This window comes from Ascaphus truei, chromosome 1 (assembly GCF_040206685.1).
Source record: "Ascaphus truei isolate aAscTru1 chromosome 1, aAscTru1.hap1, whole genome shotgun sequence".
In the NCBI taxonomy this organism is placed as follows: Eukaryota; Metazoa; Chordata; class Amphibia; order Anura; family Ascaphidae; genus Ascaphus; species Ascaphus truei.
The window spans coordinates 44985923-45008261 of record NC_134483.1 but is presented as its reverse complement, the minus strand read 5'-3'; the positions used below and the strand labels follow the sequence as shown (position 1 = coordinate 45008261).

Sequence of the window (22339 nt, the reverse complement as noted above, 5' to 3'; positions counted from 1 at the left end):
GGAGACAGAGAAGCAGCTTCTGTACTTCTGCAGGCAAATACCACGGCATCCGTGCAGGACACGATTCAGGCCCAGCATGCAGAGCCACGGATTCAATTATCCTCGGATCCCTAAATGTCAGCGCTCATCTGTAGTACCAATACATACATGCTTAATCAAACCTCTACTGTACATTCGTCTTGCCAATGGTGTGCTGGACTGTTTTCAAATCATCCTAACAAATACTTCATTAGCAAGTTTTGAGTATCAGCAGTTACATAGACAGTATTCCTAATAGAAGACCTAAACAGGATATATATTTGTTATATAAATAGAGATAAATAATTGTACTACATTACTTAAGAGAAAAACAAATGACTACAGTATGTAATGTCACAGAAAAGAACAGTAAATTGCTATACTTACTCATGATGGCATAGGCTTTGGGTTCTCTGGAATTAAGGTCCGATAGGTAATTAAGTGTGTCATTTAAACATTTTAAAGAAACATTTGCTGGAAATGCAGAGATGGGTGAGAGACACACCAAAAGTACAATCAGGCTGCATATAACCATTGTGCTGCTTCTCAATAATCCTCTGAATGAATCCAGCTGGTTGGCAGTACAATTTATAGACAACCATCCCAAAATTATGCATTTCAAATAAAATCTTTCTATATCTTGCATACGCATTACCAGTTTTCCAAGACAGCTGTAAAACGTCATAAAATGTCACAATGCATGAAAACCAATTTGTGCACCAGCTTTTCTCTGAATAAGGTGCTTCTCCTGTTTCCCATGTTCCACATACTTTAATCCTCTTGTATGTCTCTGATGACGCCAATCAAAGCACGTAGACCCGTACAAGAATTGCCCCGTTATTCTTTCAAAGATACCTTAGGAACTACGCACAAATCATGGACCTTCGCAAGCAAACAACAAAAAAAACCACAACAAAAGATGTTACTACAATACTCAATGCAGAAGGGACTTATTATGATTCAAATGCATGTTCTATATTTTTGAGAGATTGAGCAATGGTACAGTACAAACATCATCTCTTACGAGCCAAATGCTCCACTTTTATTTACATATGAAATGTGTTTAATACAGTTTCCAAGAGACAAAGTATATATAGTAACAATTTGACAGCAGCAAGACTTCAGTAACTGAACAAATCACATAAATGTTTCATGCATTTTTCCATATATACACCAAAATATATATATAAAAAAAAAATCATACAAAAAACATATTTAGAGATACGTACGAGGTATAAAATGAAAAACGAATCCTATAACTCTCACAGAGAAATATATTTATCTGAAAGGGACAATACTGTACAGTTTCGTTCTACTAATATTACACACTAAATAAGTTATAGAACAGCTAACTTCACAAAGAACTGTGCAAATGATGAGGCCTAATTATAGTCACAGACATTGTTTTGTGCAAGGGGCTAGCTGTGCGCATTAGAAGACCATATCCATTCACATGGACACGGCGCGTTGCTACTCCGGGTAGCAGAATATTTCTTAAATGCGTTCAAGAGTTTGGAAATGGTTTATTCCCTTATAAAATAACCTATTTCTGTAGGCAGGACATATTTAAAATATTGCGTGACGCATTACAAATCAGCTCTCTTATTTACATATGTTTTCATGTGTTAGACATTCAAATATTTCCTATCTAATCTATTTTCTTGACTTGTGCATGCGTTTGCTTCAAAAAGAAAAGGGAGAAGAATTTGGAAAGAAAGTAAATGCTACTAGGGATTATCTTTGCACCAACACTGAGATATAAGATTTATATCCTGGTTCGAGATGTGCAAACCTGCCCTAGTTCACATCAGCAAGAAAAAATACATAATCGGTATAGGTATAACTGAAATTTGGTTCACTTTAAATGAGCAATGTTCTTCAACTCTAAGGGGCCTAGTCATTAAACTCCGATATTGCTAATGCAAAAACTTTTTTGTTGTTGCTGAAAACGGAACAGTTTGACACAAAAAAAGCGGACATTTTGTCCATGTTCAATAAGAATTATTTATAATTTGCATGATTTGACATCTCTTTTTCGCGCACTTTTTGCCCGATCAGTGCAACATCGCCCAGAAAAATTAATATCCAAAAATCTCACCTCCCCAAAGTAAGACCATTCAGGCATTTAATGAAGAGGAAGAGAATAAATCTCTCTCAGCCTCAATTCGTCTACCTTGGGGAGATTACTTAATGGTTAGCTCATAAATATGGAAACTTGCGATTGCGTCATACAGCTCAACCCCGTTATAACGCGATCCGTTACAACGCGAATCCGCTTATAACGCGATGCAAGCGTGGCTCCCAATTTTCGTATTTATGAATACGTTACAACATGATTATTGGTATCTTAAATATTTAATGTACAATTGTATGTATTGTACAATAATTTCTAACACGATCCACTTATAACACGATGTGAGTCTTTGGACCCCAAGCACAGTGTTATAAGGGGGTTGAGCTGTATTTGCACACAATTTTTGCATATTGCACCGAGACGCGCAGCTAAAAACAAATTGCATCTAAAAAAACGTTTTTTTCACGTACAACTGCTTAATAAATATGGTGAGATGCATTAATGGGTAAAAAACAGCCATTTTCACATGAAAATGTAATTCAATCGTAGTTTAATGAATAGGGCCCTATCACTGTATTGAATAGAGGAGTAAACTTTCATGGAGGAAGGCAAGTGAGAGTTGTAAATAACTTTCACAATAGTCTGAACACCAAACACACAGCTTTTATACAGTATGTGAGCATCGCAACTGCCTTGGGGTGTAGGGGTGGGGGGCAGGGAGGGGGAATCCCTTAACTGCCCTTTCTCCACCAGGTCTCCTATTCTCCAAGTCATTGTAGGGAATAATGCTAGGCATAGATTGCTTCGTTGTGATATTACTTCTATGATTTATTTTGAGCGTCACATATCCGTATAAGACGGCTATTTCACAATTGCAACGGAATGATTCGAACATCTTTAGTTTTCATTTAGGTATCAAATTGCACCCCCATATTTCTGTCTGTAGCTTTACAGAAGCAGAATGAAAATGGTATATTTGTACCACCCTAAAATTATTTTTTTGTTTTTATTATGGAGAACCAATTAGCAGAGGTCAAATAATCTTCGCACCGAGATTGAACATTAAAAAAAAAAAAAAAAACCACAAAAAAAAAAAAAAACCATGTACATCAATACAAGCATGTAACAGAGTATCAAAATTATTAAATATTTACATTTGTCATCTATTTTAAGTGAAATACCGTTTTAATACTGGATGATAACTTATCCGAATGAGGCAGATGAGACATTTAAACTACAGTATACTGTATATTGCCACAACGTAGAAAATTATTAGAAAAGTCTTTTGTTTCACAGATGAAACAATAGGATTAGGTTAAAATGTGTATTTCCAACAAACCAAACGTTTACTTTTCTACCCACTCCAGGAGTTGGCTCCTCCTATTGCTTACAAATCATGTCATTTCTCTGTAGAGCTCATTCTTTTAGACTTAATGAAAGCCATGCCATGGGTTCTCATGTGGGTGTTTAAGGCAGCTTCAGTTTCAAATGTCCTTGAGCAGACTTTACATGTCCTGTCAGAGGTCATGTTGTCTACTGCCTCATTGTCTGCACTTGGTTTGTTTTCCTGCTGATTGTCCTCTCTAGACCCATTCTGTTTCGGTCCAGGCTGGGGTTCCTTTAGCTTATGAACTATGAAGAGATGCCTGGAAAGCGAGACATGGGAGGTATAGCAAAGGCCACATTCTCTGCACTGGTATGAAGAGCCGTCCGATTTATGCTGGGGTATGTGTTCATGAAACTGGAGTAGATTTTCTGTTGTGAAGCCGCACACAGCGCACTTGTGGACCTTGAAGACATTAATTTTTAACTTCTTCAGCGGCTGAGTAATTGCTCCGCTCGTGGGTTTAAACTCCAAAACTGGCACTTCCAACTTACGCTTTGGGGTTGGAATCTGAAGTACACAAAAAACATTTTAAAGTCAATTATCTTATTCCCTCACTGTAGCCTGGTTTCAGTCTTAGACTCCAATTCTTTCTACCTTTACCTACACAAGTAAAAATCGCATACAAATATTTTACGTTTTCCGGTATACTTGGCTTAGTAGAAGCCCGTCTAAAAACAAACGTCTTGCTATATGTGCCCATCTGAGACACACAGCAAGCACTTTAAACATTTTATATTAAAAAAGTTCATTTGATGGCTGTGGCTCTATAGGTTGGGAATTTGTAAATAAGCAGAAAACAATTGCATATGTCCCTGCATCTCCCATGCATTTACAGACAACAGAATAATCACTGGGAGCAAATGTGTAACTTTACATCGATACATTATGCAGTACAGAAATCTGTGAATATTCGTTTATTAATTACAAAATGATCCCGTCCAATCCCGAGGGTGAAACCAACTGCATTTGGGGCCAGCAACAAACGGATTAGTGAAGTTGTTGTAAGATATAGACACCGTATTACCTTCTAAAAAATACTGACACACAATTCTTAGAACGACATCTAAATCGTAGATTGTTGGTTTCTCATTAGTACAAGTTCACCTCTCTCTCGCAATGGAAAAGAGTTACTAACGAACGTGTGCATTAGAGATAGTTTGTAAATAAGCAGATGTCTATATATACCCAAAGAGTGTCAAACTATTTGCCTATCACTGCATATAGTCCCATGAATGGACCTTAAGGCGTATTTTTGGTGCTAAAAGGTGCCTTATAGCAGGGGCAGATCCGGAGAGCCTTAACATCACGAGACGAGATTAACAGACATCGCATGATGCGGAGGTAACCGCCCGGTTCAGCTGCCGTGAGTCTGGTGTGGCGAGGAGTATCGAACTACAAGCCCTGGTCTTGTCTTACAGTATGTGCATTATTTTTATGTTTTCAATGAGTGAACATGTATGAGCATATGATCCTATCCTGAATTCCATCCAGACTGTCCAGTGCAAGACTAAAAGACAAAAGTACAGGTGAACTGTCCGCGCTCGAGCCATCCGAAGAAATTAGGTCCCCCTTGCTGCTGTTTTAACCCTCGGTGCGCTCTCTGTTTTTTTGCAAGACTAAAAGACACTGGTTTGTGAAAGTGATTTTTTATTGTCACTGATGGTATATTTGCACCAATGTTTTTTGGACAATATTATTTCCTTTTTCTTTCCTATGTGCTGCAAGCACTTTTGTTCAGAGATCTAATTAACTTGTGAACTGAATGATGAGGCCTCATTTAGAAATGTGTTGAAATAAGGTTAAAGAAGTCAACTCCATGTAAAGTACAGTATAGCGCTGTAATATGTGTCTTTTGCTTAACAAAAGAGTAAGAGTGAAGAGTATTTTATTTATTTATTTCGGCCTTTAAAATTACAAAAATGTATCATCCTTAGAAACACTTCTAAACTAGAATGTACATTTCACTATAAATATGTTAAGTTCAAACACTATATTAATCAGTTAAAAATTACGTAATCTGTAGCCAATTCTAATTCAACTACTTGGAGTTAAAGGTTGTTCAAAACAGAACCTAAATCTAAATGTTATAAGAAATGTATTGATATCAACATTTGTTTTAAAAGAGCTCTTCGTTTTAATTTAAAACAAAAATGAAATGTGGGTTTATTATTGGAGTAAATCATAAGTATTTTATCTAGTAAATACTATATCAATTGCAATTTTTCCATATACTTATGATTAATAAATGTAATATAACTAAAAACATTTCTTTAAGCAATAATAGGGCGATTTTAAGTAGAAGAGTATCCTTTAAGAAATGCTTACACATAAACGATCTTGCTAGGCAAGCTCAAAATCCAGGCCCATAGTACTATACCAAGCCCACTCTCTTTTGAATCCTTGTTTGCAAAATTTGCCGTCCCCTTTCTAAGCCTGTTCTTATTGCTGGCATCTGCCGGCCCCCTACAATCCCCGACTGATATCATCCAGTTTCTTGGCTCAATTTCCTCTCTGAACGAGAAGTGTGATCTGTTAGTTCTTGGGAATTTCAACTACAATTGGCTTGACCCTAGAAACAACAAAACCCAGGTACAACTCAAGACACTAAACCTAACCCAACAAATTTCCCAACCCACAAGGACAAACCTGAAATCTCACAACCATTTCCTTTCTAGACTGGATTCTCTCCTCGAAACCAAGCAGAATCCAATCCTCTGGTCTCCTACCTGATATTTTCAGTGACCATACAATAGTGTACTGTGTAAAGAAAATCAGATCGATTCTGCACTCAACAATTTCCAATCAGAGTTCTTAAAACCCATGCTCCACTACGCAGAATAAAAGTGCGGGGGGGCCACCCTCCATGGGTTACAACCAACCTTATAGTGCTCTACCTTTTCAGGGATGCCTTGTGGAAAAGCTACAAAGTAACGGGCACTATTAAGGATCTTAATAACTAGAGATGCCTGCAGAATATGTGCACAAGGCAAACAAGACACGCAAAAGCCCAATATTACTCTGACATATTTCACCAGAATACATCAAACCCAGCAAACCTCTGGAAAGTCAACAATATACTCCAGCCTTCTAGCCATCAACAACCATGTAATATCATTAAGGATGAAATTACTCTGACAAATCCCACTGACATTACAAATGCATTCAATGAATACTTTGTTGGGTGTGCTACTAACGTATTAGCAAAACGCAACCCAAACTACAAACATGAAGCCCAATCTGGGAGTACACCTATAGCTCCACCCTCTCCCAACACTGTCCACAATTTTCAATTTGTCTGAGTATCTGGAGAAGAGATACACAAGCACTCCTCAAATTGAAACTGAGCAGCCAATGTGGACCTGACTTACTGCAATCAAAGTTCCTACGATTCGGTGCCAGCCATTGCCACACCACTTGCTTCCATAGTCAACTCTATTCTGTCTGCAGGACATATCCCTGAGACCTGGAAAACTGCCAGAGTTTTCCCAATCTTCAAAAGCGGGGACAAAAACACTGTCTCAAGCTACAGACCAATCTCTCTTCCCCCAATACTATCCAAAGTCATTGAAAAATGTGTTCACTCCCAATTAAGCGATTACTATACCAAGACAAATTTCCCTAACCAATTCCAATCTGGCTTCCGCCCCAAACACTCCACAGTAACTACCCTCCTAAACGTTTACAATGAGATTCAGTGTGGAATTGAACTGGGACAACTTACTGGTGCAATATTCCAAGATTTTGCAAAGGCTTTTGATACTGTTGATCACGCTATCTTGCTAAACAAACTTCAGTGTTCTGGAATAGGGAAACATGCTTTAAACTGGTTTCATTCCTAACTATAAGGCAAATCCCAACGTGTATCTCGGGCTATCACCTTGGCTATCACTTGCGGTGTCCTGCAAGGCTCTGTTCTGGAGCTCCTACTATTCTCAGGTTTCATCAATGATCTACAAACAGCTTGTAAGGAAGCTTCAATACACATGTATGCGGATGACACAATCCTATATGCACGCAGCCCTCGACTCTCTGACCTTGAACATGTAATTAAATCTGATTTTGTGAGACTTGAAAATTGGATTTCCCAAAACAAACTGTGACAAGGCTGTAACAATGATATTTGGGATCACGGCTGAATTTCTAAAGCTACCAATGACAGAGCTTCAGATAAGAACCAGCTCTAATACCATATTAGCACCTGCTAGTAGTTCTAAATATATGAGCACATGGTTTGACTCCCATTTAAAATTTTGATTGACATTGATACCCTGACATCCAAAACCTATGCCAAACTAGGTGTACTATAGGAACAAATCCTCCCTAATCCTGCTGGTCACAACAGCACATTGCACAGCAGATGTTAGTACCAATTATAGACTATGGGAACATAGTATAAGGCTCGGCAACCCACTCACCTTAGCAAACTAGACACCCTCTACGATTCAATTGTCCTCCAATGTATGTAACTACAACACACATCACTGCGAAATGCTCAAAGAATTAGACTGGCCATCACTTGAGATTAGACGCAAAGTTCATCTCTCCTGTCTTGCCTTCAAATACTTCTTGAGCAAGCTACTTCTGTATCTGAACATGCTCCTGACCCCTACCACACGCAGCACTTATCACCAGAGATCTGACTCCAAGGTACTTTTTATGGTCCCAAGGCTCAGCAAAGTATCTGGCTACTCATCCTTCTCTTACCGTCCATCCCACAACTGAAACAACCTACCTGAGAATCTCAAAGCCACCATCAGCCTAAGTTCTTTCAAAACTAAAGCTGTCTCACATTTTAATGTGGTCTGTAACAGTTATATGCGCCTATAACTTATTTTTATATCTTTAACTGTTCATGCAATGTGTTTATATTTAATCTATAACCCTGTTTACCAAATGTAATGCAATGTATAACCCTGTTCACCTAATGTACCCATGTATTTGTAACCATGTATCTGTCATCTTAACTCTGTGCCCAGGACATACTTGAAAACGAGAGGTAACTCTCAAACTCTCAATGTATTATTTCCTGGTAAGGAAGTGATGATCCAGGGCACTTCGTTTTTTTCTAAATTTATTGTAGCACAATTAACACAACGTTTCGTCCTTCTACGTGGACTTTTTAAAGTAACTGGCATGCATAAAGAGGAGAAATGTCCAGTATATATAGTCAATAACCCATGTGAATACACTTAACATAATCACCCCCAGTAATCCCACGATGATCTACAGCTGATCTTGTGTTCCTCCCTGTAATGCGCGCGCTGGTTCCTTGTCCGGTCATGTCCTTGTGGTTCCCGTACATCAGATGGAGGAGCAGGCTGATGACGTCAGCGCGACCCCACACAGGAACCACAACGGGTGGAGGAGCTGTTTGATGACGTCAGCGTGACTCCACACAGGAACCACATCGAATGCAGAGGCTTCAGGATGACGTCACCGCGATCGGACAAGGAACCAGCGTGCGCATTACATGGAGGAACCCAAGATCAGCTGTAGATCATTGTGGGATTACTGGGGGTGATGTTAAGTGTATTCACATGGGTTATTGACTATACTGTAGTGCCCACGGTTATTCTAACACAAACCAGTGGCAATCGCCAAAAAGACCCAGATACACCCAGGTACATGCCTTAAACTAGACCCAGCATTTCTGCATTGATTAATGGCCCACCAGATTAACAGCGGGACTGAATGGGACTGCCAGGGACCCCTGCTGTGTTAATCTTTTGGGTCATTAGTCAATGCAGAAATGCCTTAAACTTGCCTTAAACTAGCCAGGTTACACCCAGCACATACCCAGAATGTAACCGGGCTAGTTTAAGGCAACCTTTAGAATACTCGTGGTCTCGTCTGTATATACTGGACATTTCTCCTCTTTATGCATGCCAGTCACTTGAAAAAGTTCTCATAGAAGGACGAAACATTGTGTTACAAAAAAACCCCGAAGTGCCCTGGATCATCACTTCCTTTCCTGTAGACTGGATTTTTTTAGCCAGATATCCCTGAACCAGGAGCACAGGTCATTGCAAGTATTTCTGTTATTTAATTGGTGTGTAGCTTTATCTACTATTTTCTTTATTTCCTGGTAAAACATTTTATAAATAAATATATTTATATATGTAATTGTGCACACTGGAGCTCTACTGGGAAAGTGACCGCAAATATACAACACCAAACAGAAGCTGCAATGTACATCCATTATGACACATTATTTAGTTCATATCTATATATTTTTTCTTCTCATACGTATGGGTCAATTAGTTCAATCGTTGGCCAAAATATAAGGCTGTCACCAGTACTAGTAAATGTTAACCCCTTAGGCCAGGGGTGCGCAAACTTTTCTTGCAGTGCGCCCCTCCCCCCCCCGCCTGCTCTCCTCCTTTACCTCGGTGTGGCGTCATGTCGTGTAACGTCACCCGCAGCGTCCTTTGACGTCCCGTTACCCTGGCGACCGTGACGTCACATGACCCCGCATTGCCATGGTCACGCATCCTGAAGCCGGCTGAATCTCGGTAAATAGAAGTTGCGGTCCCCTGGCATTTAATTTAAATGCCTTGGGGAAGAGCGCAGGACCTCTACAAGCCCCGCGCCCCCCCCAAAAAAATCTTGCACCACCCAGTTTGCGCAACCCTGCTTTAGGCAATACCTACATGTTACCATCACATGCTATTGCCTACATCAAAGGACACAATATAACATTGATAGTGTAGGTACCTGCTGAAAGGGTCAAACCTGGACATGGTTGCAGCTTAACATGCTGTGGCCAAAGGATTGAACTAAATGACCCATACGTACGAGAAGAAAAAAACATAGAAATTAATTTTAAAAAGTGTCATATTCAATGTGCATTTTGGCTTTTTTACTTTCAAATAATTGAAATGCAATGTATCAAGCAAAGCTTTTCAAGTCGCGATTCCATAAGTTTATTTTAATTCAACCCCTCAAAATGTTCACGAAAAACATTTCTAACTAGATAAAAATACCAACCGGGTATTGTAGCCCCATCATTTAATTTTAGATCTAACACCTATAATGATTGGTTTGAAAACATGGTTTCCCCGGAAGGAGCATAACTGTTAATTGAGTTTGATTGTATAATGAATTATTGATTTTGATTGTATAATGAATTGTAAAAATTTCAACAGTTTGCAATTTTGAAATCAAATCTTCAGCATAGGTAAAAGTAAATGTGTCAGTCGTGTCGTAACACGAGATGTCAGAAAGACAGAACGCTATAAAGCTACGGAAACGTGGTGCTCAAGGACTTTTCACTTGGGATAAAGTTGATTTGCATATTTATTTATATATTTATAAAAAAAATGTTTTACCAGGAAGTAATACATTGAGAGATACCTCTCGTTTTCAAATATGTCCTATAAATGGAAAGCTTCTTATTTGTTCCCTAGAAGAGCCAGATGCTTCAAATAAATAACTAGTTTACACAATCTCCAACCACGGCTTTCCAAGAGGAGTACAGGTACTGCAAGTGTAGTTTTCCTGGGGCTATTTTCAAACGTACAAATTTTGATCCTCTGGAAATCTGCAGTAAAAATTTCTTCCTACACCAATTATTCGTGCAGATTTTTTTCTTCTTGCATGTATTTTTTTTTTTTTTTTTACATTTTACCATTATTTCTAGCATTTCATAAAATAATTCAAAGTGTGTGTGTGTGTGTGTGTGTGTGTGTGTGTGTGTGTGTGTGTATGGTTTATATAAGTACAGGGCTCGACAAATGCACTCGCCCGGGGCGTGTGCATTTTAGCCGCAGGCGACCCATCACTCACCCGTAATCTCTTTACGCTATCTGTGCAGTGTAGGAAGAATACAGCATAGAACAGAGTGCCTGAGTGCGCAGGGTAAGAGGAGCTTTGTGTGGCTGAGGCTTCATCCAATAGGAGCTTGGGGGAGGCGGGGCGCCGTCAGGCAGAAGCCACTAGGAGAGTGTTGTGGGCTGCATACTGTGGTGGCGGGTGACAGATGGCGCGTGCTGCTCATGGCGTTGCGGGAATGACGGAGACATGAGGCGGAGGCAGCGACTGGAGCAGGTACCGGGGGAAGGGGACATGGACACACACATGTTGTGCTGGGCCAGGAGGCCCGGCCAGCACAGTTGTGCCTGACCTCAGCTGTCTCGGCGCCACCAGCTCCGTGTCCAGCCTCAGATTTGTTCCCCCCCTGCAGCAGGTGCCTCACTCCGCTATTGCTGTGTCCTCCCGTGCAGGTCGCGCCCACGCACCGGAAGTTCGGCGCGCAATGTGCAGGAGAGGAGGTGATCTGAGATGCAAGTGTGGGGAGTGATCTGAGCTGCAAGGGGGGAGTGAGCTGAGCTGCAAGGGGGGATCTGAATGCAAGGGGGGGGATCTGAATGCAAGGGGGGGGGATCTGAATGCAAGGGGGGGGATGATCTGAATGCAAGGGGGGGGATGATCTGAATGCAAGGGGGGGAGGATCTGAATGCAAGGGGGGGAGGATCTGAATGCAAGGGGGGGAGGATCTGAATGCAAGGGGGGGAGGATCTGAATGCAAGGGGGGGATCTGAATGCAAGGGGGGGGATCTGAATGCAAGGGGGGGACGATCTGAATGCAAGGGGGGGAGGATCTGAATGCAAGGGGGGGAGGATCTGAATGCAAGGGGGGGAGGATCTGAATGCAAGGGGGGGAGGATCTGAATGCAAGGGGGGGAGGATCTGAATGCAAGGGGGGGAGGATCTGAATGCAAGGGGGGGAGGATCTGAATGCAAGGGGGGGGATCTGAATGCAAGGGGGCGGATCTGAATGCAAGGGGGGGGATCTGAATGCAAGGGGGGGGGATCTGAATGCAAGGGGGGGGATCTGAATGCAAGGGGGGGATCTGAATGCAAGGGGGGGGATCTGAATGCAAGGGGGGGGATCTGAATGCAAGGGGGGGGATCTGAATGCAAGGGGGGAATCTGAATGCAAGGGGGAGGATCTGAATGCATGGGGGGGATCTGAATGCAAGGGGGGGATCTGAATGCAAGGGGGGGATCTGAATGCAAGGGGGGGATCTGAATGCAAGGGGGGGATCTGAATGCAAGGGGGGGGATCTGAATGCAAGGGGGGGATCTGAATGCAAGGGGGGGGATCTGAGGTGCAAGGGGGGGATCTGAGGTGCAAGGGGGGGATCTGAGGTGCAAGGGGGGGATCTGAGGTGCAAGGGGGGGATCTGAGGTGCAAGGGGGGGGGGGATCTGAGGTGCAAGGGGGGGGGGATCTGAGGTGCAAGGGGGGGGGATCTGAGGTGCAAGGGGGGGATCTGAGGTGCAAGGGGGGGAGAGGGTGAGGTCAGGAGAGGATGATGTGTGAGGATCGGGGGGGTGGAGAAGCGTGATGTGTGGGGAGGGGGGAGAGGGTGATGTGTGAGGTGAAGAGGGAGAGGGTTATGTGCGTGTGTAAGTGGGAGAGTGTGCGTGTGTAAGTGGGAGAGTGCGAGTGTGTGTACATAGGAGAATTAGGGTGACCATTTGTCCCGGTTTTGCCGGGACAGTCCTGGTTTTTTGTGTCCTGTCCCGGTTCCCTGTCCGTCCCGGAAATGACCCGGGTTTTGGCCCTGGTCCCGGTATGTGGCGAGGCGGCGGTGAGGAGGATGCCGTGCGAGAGCAGGTAAGTTTTTTTTTTCTATGTTGAATGAATGAATGGATGCCGGGGGGCGGGACTTAGAATGCCGGCCGGGCCACAGGGGATTGGCTGCAGGTCAGAGGGAACCGGGGGCGGGGTTTCCGCCTCCTTCTGCAGAGCACACGTGGTGTGTGTCTCTTCCCACTCCTGGCTCCTCTGTCGGCTGCGCGGTGTCTCCCCCCGGGGTGATATGAGGTGGGTTTTTGTTCCTTTGCCTCCACCTTTGCCTCCTGTCCTGGTGCTCCCTTCCCCCCCCGGTCCCGTTGGTGCGGGAGATGGGCGTGGGGGCGGGCAGTGGTGGCTGCGCGGTGTCCCCCCGTTCTGCCCTGGGAACCCGTGGCTGCCCGCCGGGGGGTGGGGAGGCGGCAATTTGTACCTTTGCGTCCCAGCGCTCCCATCCCCCCCCCTTGGTGCGGGAGATGGGCGCAGGGGTGGGTGCAGGGGGAGGCGGGGAGCCGCCTGCTCGTGGCTGCCTCTGTCTGTACTCCACTTTGTGTGTGTGTGTGTTTGTATGTGTGTGTGTGTGTGTGTGTGTATCAGTGTGTGTGTTTATCAGTGTGTGTGTGTGTGTGTGTGTGTTTATCAGTGTGTGTGTGTGTGTGTGTGTGTGTGTGTATCAGTGTGTGTATCAGTGTGTGGGTGTGTGTGTATCAGTGTGTGGGTGTGTGTATCAGTGTGTGTGTGTATCAGTGTGTGTCAGTGTGTGTGTATATCTGTGTGTGTGTGTGTATATCTGTGTGTGTGTGTGTGTGTGTGTTTATCAGTGTGTGTGTGTGTGTGTGTGTGTATCAGTGTGTATCAGTGTGTGTATCAGTGTGTGGGTGTGTGTGTATCAGTGTGTGTGTGTATCAGTGTGTGTGTGTTTATCAGTGTGTGTATGAGTGTGTGTGTGTGTGTGTATCAGTGTGTGTGTGTGTATCAGTGTGTGTGTGTATCAGTGTGTGTCAGTGTGTGTGTATATCTGTGGGTGTGTGTGTATATCTGTGTGTGTGTGTGTGTGTGTGTGTGTATATCTGTGTGTGTGTGTGTGTGTGTGTGTATCTGTGTGTGTGTGTGTATCTGTGTGTGTGTATCAGTGTGTGTGTGTGTGTGTATCAGTGTGTGTGTATCAGTGTGTGTGCGTGTTTGTGTGTGTATCAGTGTGTGTGTATCAGTGTGTGTGTATCAGTGTGTGTATCAGTGTGTGTGTGTATCAGTGTGTGTCAGTGTGTGTGTATATCTGTGGGTGTGTGTGTGTGTGTGTGTATCTGTGTGTGTGTATCAGTGTGTGTGTCAGTGTGTGTGTGTGTGTGTGTGTGTGTGTGTCAGTGTGTGTGTGTGTGTGTGTGTGTGTGTATCAGTGTGTGTATCAGTGTGTGTGTGTATCAGTGTGTGTCAGTGTGTGTGTATATCTGTGGGTGTGTGTGTGTGTGTGTGTATATCTGTGTGTGTGTGTATCAGTGTGTGTGTCAGTGTGTGTGTGTGTGTGTGTGTGTGTGTGTGTGTGTGTGTATGTATCAGTGTGTGTGTGTGTGTGTGTGTGTGTATGTATCAGTGTGTGTGTGTATGTATCAGTGTGTGTGTGTATCAGAGTGTGTGTGTGTGTGTGTGTGTGTGTGTGTATCAGAGTGTGTGTGTGTGTGTGTGTGTGTGTGTGTGTGTGTGTGTGTGTATCAGAGTGTGTGTGTGTGTGTGTGTGTGTGTGTGTGTAGGTCAGAGAGAATGGAGGGGGGAGAGAGAGAGAATAGAGGGGATTGGGAGAATGGGGGGGAGGGAAGGGAGAGAGAATGGGGGGGGGGGAAGTAGAGAGAGAATGGGGGACAGGGCCGCCAACAGGGGGGGGGGTGAGTTAGGGCGCCCACCCAAGAGTCAGTCAACCACTCTCTCGGTCTTATCTTAACTGCCATATACCTACACCAAAATAACCTATCCTGCTTTCTTCCAGATCTGACTCAAGTTTCACACGGGAGACCTCGGAAGACAGGTAGTGAACACCTCCCATCCAGTATAGTACCTTGAGGGACTGCGGATCAGGTAAGATCCCAGACGGGATTGCTGCTTTAGAAATTGTGAAGAGGGGGCATCCTGACACTGGTTAATGGGTTCAGAATCATTCACATCTGGCTTTTTTTTTTCGATTAGTGAGGTCGACACACACAGACACACACACACACACACACACACACACACACCTATGTAACAAGGACTAATGGTAGTAAAGTATAAGTGTACTACAATAAATAAACTGTTAATGTAAAAACAGTTTGTTACATTAATTTTTTAATCAAAATCTGGTCACCCTAGGGAGAGAGTGTGTGTGTGTGTGTGTGTGTGTGTGTGTGTGTGTGTGTGTGTGTGTGTGTGTGTGTAAGTGGGAGAGTGTGTGTGTGTGTGTAAGTGGGAGAGTGTGTGTGTAAGTGGGAGAGTGTGTGTGTGTAAGTGGGAGAGTGTGTGTGTGTAAGTGGGAGAGTGTGTGTGTGTAAGTGGGAGAGTGTGTGTGTGTAAGTGGGAGAGTGTGTGAGAGTGGGAGTGTGTGAGAGTGGGAGTGTGTGTGAGAGTGGGAGTGTGTGTAAGTGGGAGAGTGGGTGTGTGTGTAAGTGGGAGAGTGTGTGTGTCTGTGCTGGAGTGTGTGTGTTGGTAAGTGTGGGTGTGTGTGCACTGGTAAGGGGAGAGAGGAGTGAGTGGAGAGGGAGGAGAGAGAGGAGGGAGGGAGAGAGGGAGAGGGAGGAGAGAGACGAGGGAGGAGTGAGGGGATGGAGGGGAGAGAGGATGGAGGGGAGAGAGGATGGAGGGGAGAGGGAGGTGAGAGAGAAGATGGAGGAAAGAGGGGGAAGGGGGGAGGGAGGAGAGAGAGGAGGGAGAAGAGAGGGGAAATTTGTTTCCATTGGTATCTATTCTTTGATTTTGTTAATAGACTATTCCTATCAGCTAGCTTTACCTCATTTAATGTTTTTAGTACTAATTCCTTATTGTAGCCTTTATCAAGAAATGTAGTTACTAATTCATGGCCCTGCTTAACAAAATCTTGTTGAGAACTACAATTTCTTTTAATCCTATAGAACTGACTTTTAGGTATATTGTCTAGCCTTTTTGCATGATGGGTGCTTGAAGCATGCAAATAACTGTTAACAGCAAGTTCTTTAAAACGAGTTCTGTTATGAATATGACAATCACCCTCATTCGTGAAGCGTTTGAGGTCCAGGAATGTAATCTGCGTTGATTGTATTTCATGAGTAAACAAGAGACCCATCTCGTTCTCATTGAATGTCTGGAGAATAGCAGATAGTTCCTGTTCCTCTCCATCCCAAATGAGGATATCATCAATGAAACGGCCATAGAACACCAGGCCCGCCCCCAGACTAGCATAAGCCCACACATGAAGGTCCTCCCACAACCCCATGTACAGGTTTGCATAGGTGGGGGCGAACCGTGCCCCCATGGCCGTTCCAAACACCTGTAAATAAAATGTTTTCTCAATTAAGAAATAATTATGCTGTAAAATAAAATTGATACTGGAGAGCAAAAATTCCTACTGATCCTGATGTAATGAAGCATCCCTTTCTAAAAAGTAGGTCACTGCATCCACACCCTTGCGATGCTAGATACAGGTGTATAAAGAAGAGACATTGCAGGTGGCCCATAGGTAAGTTGATTTCCACTGGATGTTTTTGATGGAGTCGATGACATGCGGCATGTCCCTCAGATAGGATCTGAGTGAGATGACATACAGCTGCAGATAATAATCTACTTACTGGGACACGCTGGATGTCATCGACTCCACCCCGACACAATCAGCCGTCCTGGTGGACAGTCCACTCGTGAATTTTAGGGAGGTGGTTAAAGATAGGAATCCTTGGGTGCTCCACGTACAGGAATTTATATTCAGACATAGTGATAACCTTATTGTCTCTCGCCTCCACAAGATGGCTCTGATATAATTATTGAAAATCACAAGTTGGATCTTCAATCAGTCTTCTAAAATGTCTCATTCTGCAGTAGACTATAAGCTTCCTGTATGTATAACACCCTATCCTGAATCACAATACCACCTCCCTTATCAGCCTGACAAATAACGGTTTGATCCAGATCCCTGAAATCCCTCAGTGCAGCCGATTCAAAATGGGATATATTCCTCCTAACCATTGGTCTGGAGCAAAGATTTTCCAAATCCTGGAGAACCATTGTATAAAATGTATCAATATAACTATCCTTCGACTGATAGGGGAAGGAGAGGGATTTGGGCCCAAAGGGTGAGCACTTTTTAACTGGATCATCCAGTGGAAATGATGGATGAACTTGTGACTCATCAACCAGATCAGTACTAGATGCTACAGTTTGAGTGGACTCTACAATTGGTCCCCCAGCATTATGCCAGAATTACATAAGCTTGTAATGGGGTCAGAATCTATTAGATGTTAGATGTAATATAGATTTTAGAGCTTGTATACAAGTCTGCTCTTGAGTGTTGAACTCAGATTCAGGTACTTCACAGAGGTTTTTCATAATAAAATATATTTTTAGAGTAATTTTTCAGATGCATTTGTTTAAATCCATAAATAAGTCAAATGTATCTGGCGTTGTAGTAGGTGAAATGACCAGCCCTTTGCCAAGAGCGAGATTTGATGAGAAGAAAATGTATGTGATGACAGATTAAATATACCATACTTGTGTGGCTCTTCCGTTAAGAATTGGTTCCTCTTCGCTCTTTGGCAACGCTGCCCTGTTCTTGGTCCTCTGAACTTCCTTTTCTTCTCCGGGTGGTGTCCATATTGGACCCGTGATAACTCTGTTGTTTGTCCCAAAGCGGGCATGTCTTTTCTTTCTGTACACATTCGCTCTGGGATTTCCCTAAAAAAGAAGTAGACGAGGAACAGATAGGTAGCAGGAACAGCGGTCCCCCTAGACCGTGATTTCGCATCAGCATAGACCGAAGTTTTTGGTCTCCTCCGTCCCTTAGTCTCACCATGTATAACAATTTCATGTTCATTATTGATTGATTTCATCTAGTCGTAGTGGAGAGAATCTATTCTCAGTAGAACATGCATAAGAAGATTTACCAATCTCATCCTCATTAAATAAAACCATACTAGTTGTAGCCTCTGATCCTCCCTTGTTAACCATAATTCGATGCACTTGTTGTTCTCTTGGGGGTTCCCTGGGTTCATATACCCCTCTATAGGATTTGGATTGGTCTCTACCACGTGATGGATACCTACAAGTATTCTTTATCCAATCCGTAACCCTACCATAGCGTAGTCCTCATTGTCCCTTTTGGATTTGTTTTTCTTCCTATTAATTATATCCTTCTCAAAGGATGCCACCCTTTTGTTAACCAAATCATCCAAATATAAAAAATCTGCGGAACCGACAAACTGTTTTAAAACAACATGAATAGCCTCTATTTCGTTTTCCAAGACCTTCATCTTCTCTTCTCTATGATAAAATAAGTTTCATAAGGGTAAAAGAACAATGTCTCTAAGGCACAATTCCACTCAATTGTGAAATAAATATCAGTTTCAAATGTTTTTTTTTTTTTTTTTAATCTTCAGACCTCTAGGGATCTGTTTTTTGTCCAGATATTGTGTGAGAGAGAGAATCCCACCAATTAGTCATTTCTTCTCTAGACAATTTCTCCAATCTGTGGAATTGCGCCCTAAGATCAATGTCTCTCTCTGCATCAATAGAAACTGCACTTTCTGTAATATTTGCAAATACATTTCGTGAAGCTAACCTCCCCTCACGATTTCATCATTTTGTTATAAACACTAGGAAATATATAATTTCCACCAATAAAAAATATATAGTAAATAATACCAATTACTAAATATATAGAATTATAAAGGCTGCTGTATTAAAGGTTGATAAAAAAACAAGAAATACACAAAAACATAAATACTGCGCCTGAATAGGTGTTAATATAAAATAGATATAATGTTGAGAGAGGTATAATAGCAACAGAATAAAATATAACCAAAGATATGAATATCCACTGGACACACCGGTGAGTGTCCGTTACATAAAAAGTGCATGATATGAAACAAACTAACATGTAAGACGAGGGAGGGTAGACTAGGGAAAAGGGATGGGATTAACAGACACACAAGGAAAGGAATAAAACCCAATAGCAGATATTGCCAAAGAAAAAATAAAATATATGTAGAACAGCTATCCTCAGAAACAACCTCCTTCCTCGACAACTAAAATACAAAAAAAGGACAGCGCGGCTCCCATACCATGATATTGTAACATAAAGTTTAATATGCAATAAAAGTAGATTACGGCCACACACACACACACACACACACACACACACACACACACACGAGAAAAATGAATAAAGCGCATAGAAACTGTGATTAGAACACTCAGCAGAAATCACCGTAAGTCCCAGGCTGAAGTTCCGGAGCAGCATGTGTGGCTGCGTATACCGTAGAGCTTGACGTTACAATATCACGCTATGGGAGCCGCGCTGTCCTTTTTTTGTATTGTAGTTGTTGAGGAAGGAGGTTGTTCCTGAGGATAGCTGTTGGCGTGTCCAGCGGTTATATTTATCTATCTACACATATTTGATTTTTTCATTGGCAATATCCGCTAATGGGTTTTATTCCTTTCCTTGTGTGTCTGTTAATCCCATCCCTTTTCCCTAGTCTACCCTCCCTCGTCTTACATGTTAGTTTGTTTCATGTCATGCACTTTTTATGTAACGGACACTCACCTGTGTGTGCAGTGGATATTCATATCTTTGGCTATATTTTATTCTGTTGCTATTATACCTCTCTCAACATTATACGGTATCTATTTTATATTAACACCTATTTAGGCACAGTATTTATGTTTTTCTGTATTTCTTATTTTTTATCAACCTTTAAAACAGCAGCCTTTATAATTCTACATATTTAGTCACTGATGGAAATGATATACTTCCTTGTATTTATAACAAAATGATGAAATCATGAGGGGAGGTTAGCTAGACGAAATGTATTTGCAAATATTAGAGAGAGTGCAGTTTCTATTGATGCAGAGAGAGACATTGATCTAAGGGCGCAATTCCATAGATTGGAGAAATTGTCTAGAGAAGAAATGACTAATTGGTGGGATTCTCTCTCTGACACAATATCTGGACACAAAACAGATCCCTAGAGGTCTGAGGATTTAAAAAAACAACATTTGAAACCAATATTGATTTCACAATTGAGTGGAATTGCACCTTAGAGACGTGTTCTTTTACCCTTACCAAACTTAGTTAATCATATGGAAGACAAGTTGAAGGTCTTGGAAAATGAAATAGAGGCTATTCATGTTGTTTTAAAACCGTTTGTCGGTACCGCAAAGTGTATTTTGATGATTTGGTTAACAAAAGGGTGGCATCCTTTTGAGAAGGATATAATTAATAGGAAGAAAAACAAATCCAAAAGGGACGATGAGGACTACGCTATGGTAGGGTTACGGATTGGATAAAGGATACTTGTAGGTATCCATCACGTGGTAGAGACCAATTCAAATCCTATAGAGGGGTATATGAACCCAGGGAACCCCCAAGAGAACAACAAGTGCATCCCATTAAGGTTAACAATGGAGGATCAGAGGCTACAACTAGTATGGTTTTATTTAATGAGGATGAGATTGGTAAATCTGCTTATGCATATTCTACTGAGAATAGATTCTCTCCACTACGACTAGATGAAATCAATCAATAATGAACATGAAATTGTTACACATGGTGAGAATAACGGAGGGACGAGACCAAAAACGTCGGTCTATGCTGATGCAAAATCACGGTCAAGGGGGATCGCTGTTCCGGCTACCTACCTGTTCCTCTTCTACTACTTTTTTTGGGGAAATCCCAGAGCGAGTGTGTACAGAAAGAAAAGACATACCCGCTTTGTGACAAACAACAGAGTTATCACGGGTCCAATATGGACACCACCCGGAGAATAAAAGGAAGTTCAGAGGAACAAGAGCAGGGCAGCGTTGCCAAAGAGCGAAGAGGAACCAATTATTAACGGAAGAACCACACAAGTATGGTATATTTAATCTGTCATCACATACATTTTCTTCCCATCAAATCTCGTTCTTGGCAAAGGGCTGGTCATTTCACCTACTACAACCCCAGATAAATTTGAATTATTTATGGATTTAAACAAATTTATCCAAAAAATATATTTTATTATGAAAAACCTCAGTGAAGTACCTGAATCTGAGTGTAACACTCAAAAGCAGACTTGTATACAAGCTCTAACATCTATATTAACAGATTCTGACCCCATTACAAGCTTATGTAATTCTGACACAATGCTGGGAGGATCAATTTTAGAGTCCACTCAAACGGTAGCATCTAGTACTGATCTGGTTGATGAGTCACAATTTACTATTCATCCGTCATTTCCACTGGATGATCCAGTTATCAAGTGTTCACCCACTGGGAACAAATCCCTCTTCTTTCCCTATCAGTCGAAGGGTAGTTATATTGATACATTTTATACAATGGTTCTCCAGACCAATGGTTAGGAGGAATATATCCCATTTTGAATCGGCTGCACTGAGGGATTTCAGGGATCTGGATCAAATCCTTATTCGTCAGGCTGATAAGGGAGGTGGTATTGTGATTCAGGATAGGGTGTTATACATACAGGAAGCTTATAGTCTACTGCAGAATGAGACATTTTAGAAGACTGATTGAAGATCCAACTTGTGATTTTCAATCATTATATCAGAGCCATCTTGTGGAGGCGAGAGACAATAAGGTTATCGCTATGTCTGAATTTAAATTCCTGTACGTGGAGCACCCAAGGATTCCTATCTTTTACCACCTCCCTAAAACTCACAAGAGTCTGGACTGTCCACTAGGATGGCTGATTGTGTCGAGGGTGGAGTCAATGACATCCAGCATGTCCCAGTTTGTAGATTATCACTCAGATCATATCTGAGGGACTCGCTGCATGTCATCGACTCCATCAAAGACATCCAGTGGAAATCAACTTACCTATGGGCCACCTGCAATGTCTCTTCTTTATACACCTGTATCGAGCATCGCAATGGAGAGGAACAGGAACTATCTGCTATTCTCCAGACGTTCAATGAGAACGAGATGGGTCTGTTTACTCATGAGATACATGTCAACGCAGATTACATTTCTGGACCTCAAACTCTTCACGAGTGAGGGCGATTGTCATATTCATACCAGAACTCGTTTTAAAGAAGATGCAGTTAACAGTTATTTGCATGCTTCAAGCAACCATCATGCA

At 42.3% G+C, this 22339-nt stretch overlaps 2 protein-coding genes across 9 annotated transcripts in view; both read right to left on the bottom strand.

Annotated features, from left to right (window-relative positions):
• The window catches only part of LOC142496461 (O-acyltransferase like protein-like), a 157448-nt gene extending 156691 nt beyond the window's left edge, over positions 1 to 757 (bottom strand). The window contains exon 1 of the mRNA XM_075603489.1: positions 406 to 757. Within this exon, the coding sequence (XP_075459604.1) occupies positions 406 to 703 (298 nt within the window). The 5' untranslated portion in view covers positions 704 to 757. The remainder of the gene's footprint in view (positions 1 to 405) is intronic.
• Positions 758 to 3215: 2458 nt separating this feature from the next.
• The window catches only part of ZNF532 (zinc finger protein 532), a 124074-nt gene continuing 104950 nt past the window's right edge, over positions 3216 to 22339 (bottom strand). For 4 of the 8 annotated variants that reach the window (XM_075587286.1, XM_075587268.1, XM_075587276.1 and 1 more), the window contains 2 exons: positions 17760 to 17942; positions 3217 to 3986 (listed from right to left, as the gene is read on the bottom strand). In XM_075587286.1, the coding sequence (XP_075443401.1) occupies positions 3492 to 3986; positions 17760 to 17942 (678 nt within the window). In that variant the 3' untranslated portion in view covers positions 3217 to 3491. Of the gene's footprint in view, positions 3987 to 17759; positions 17943 to 22339 lie in introns of all 8 variants that reach the window. The other 4 variants (XM_075587303.1, XM_075587313.1, XM_075587324.1 and 1 more) reach the window with 2 other exon arrangements.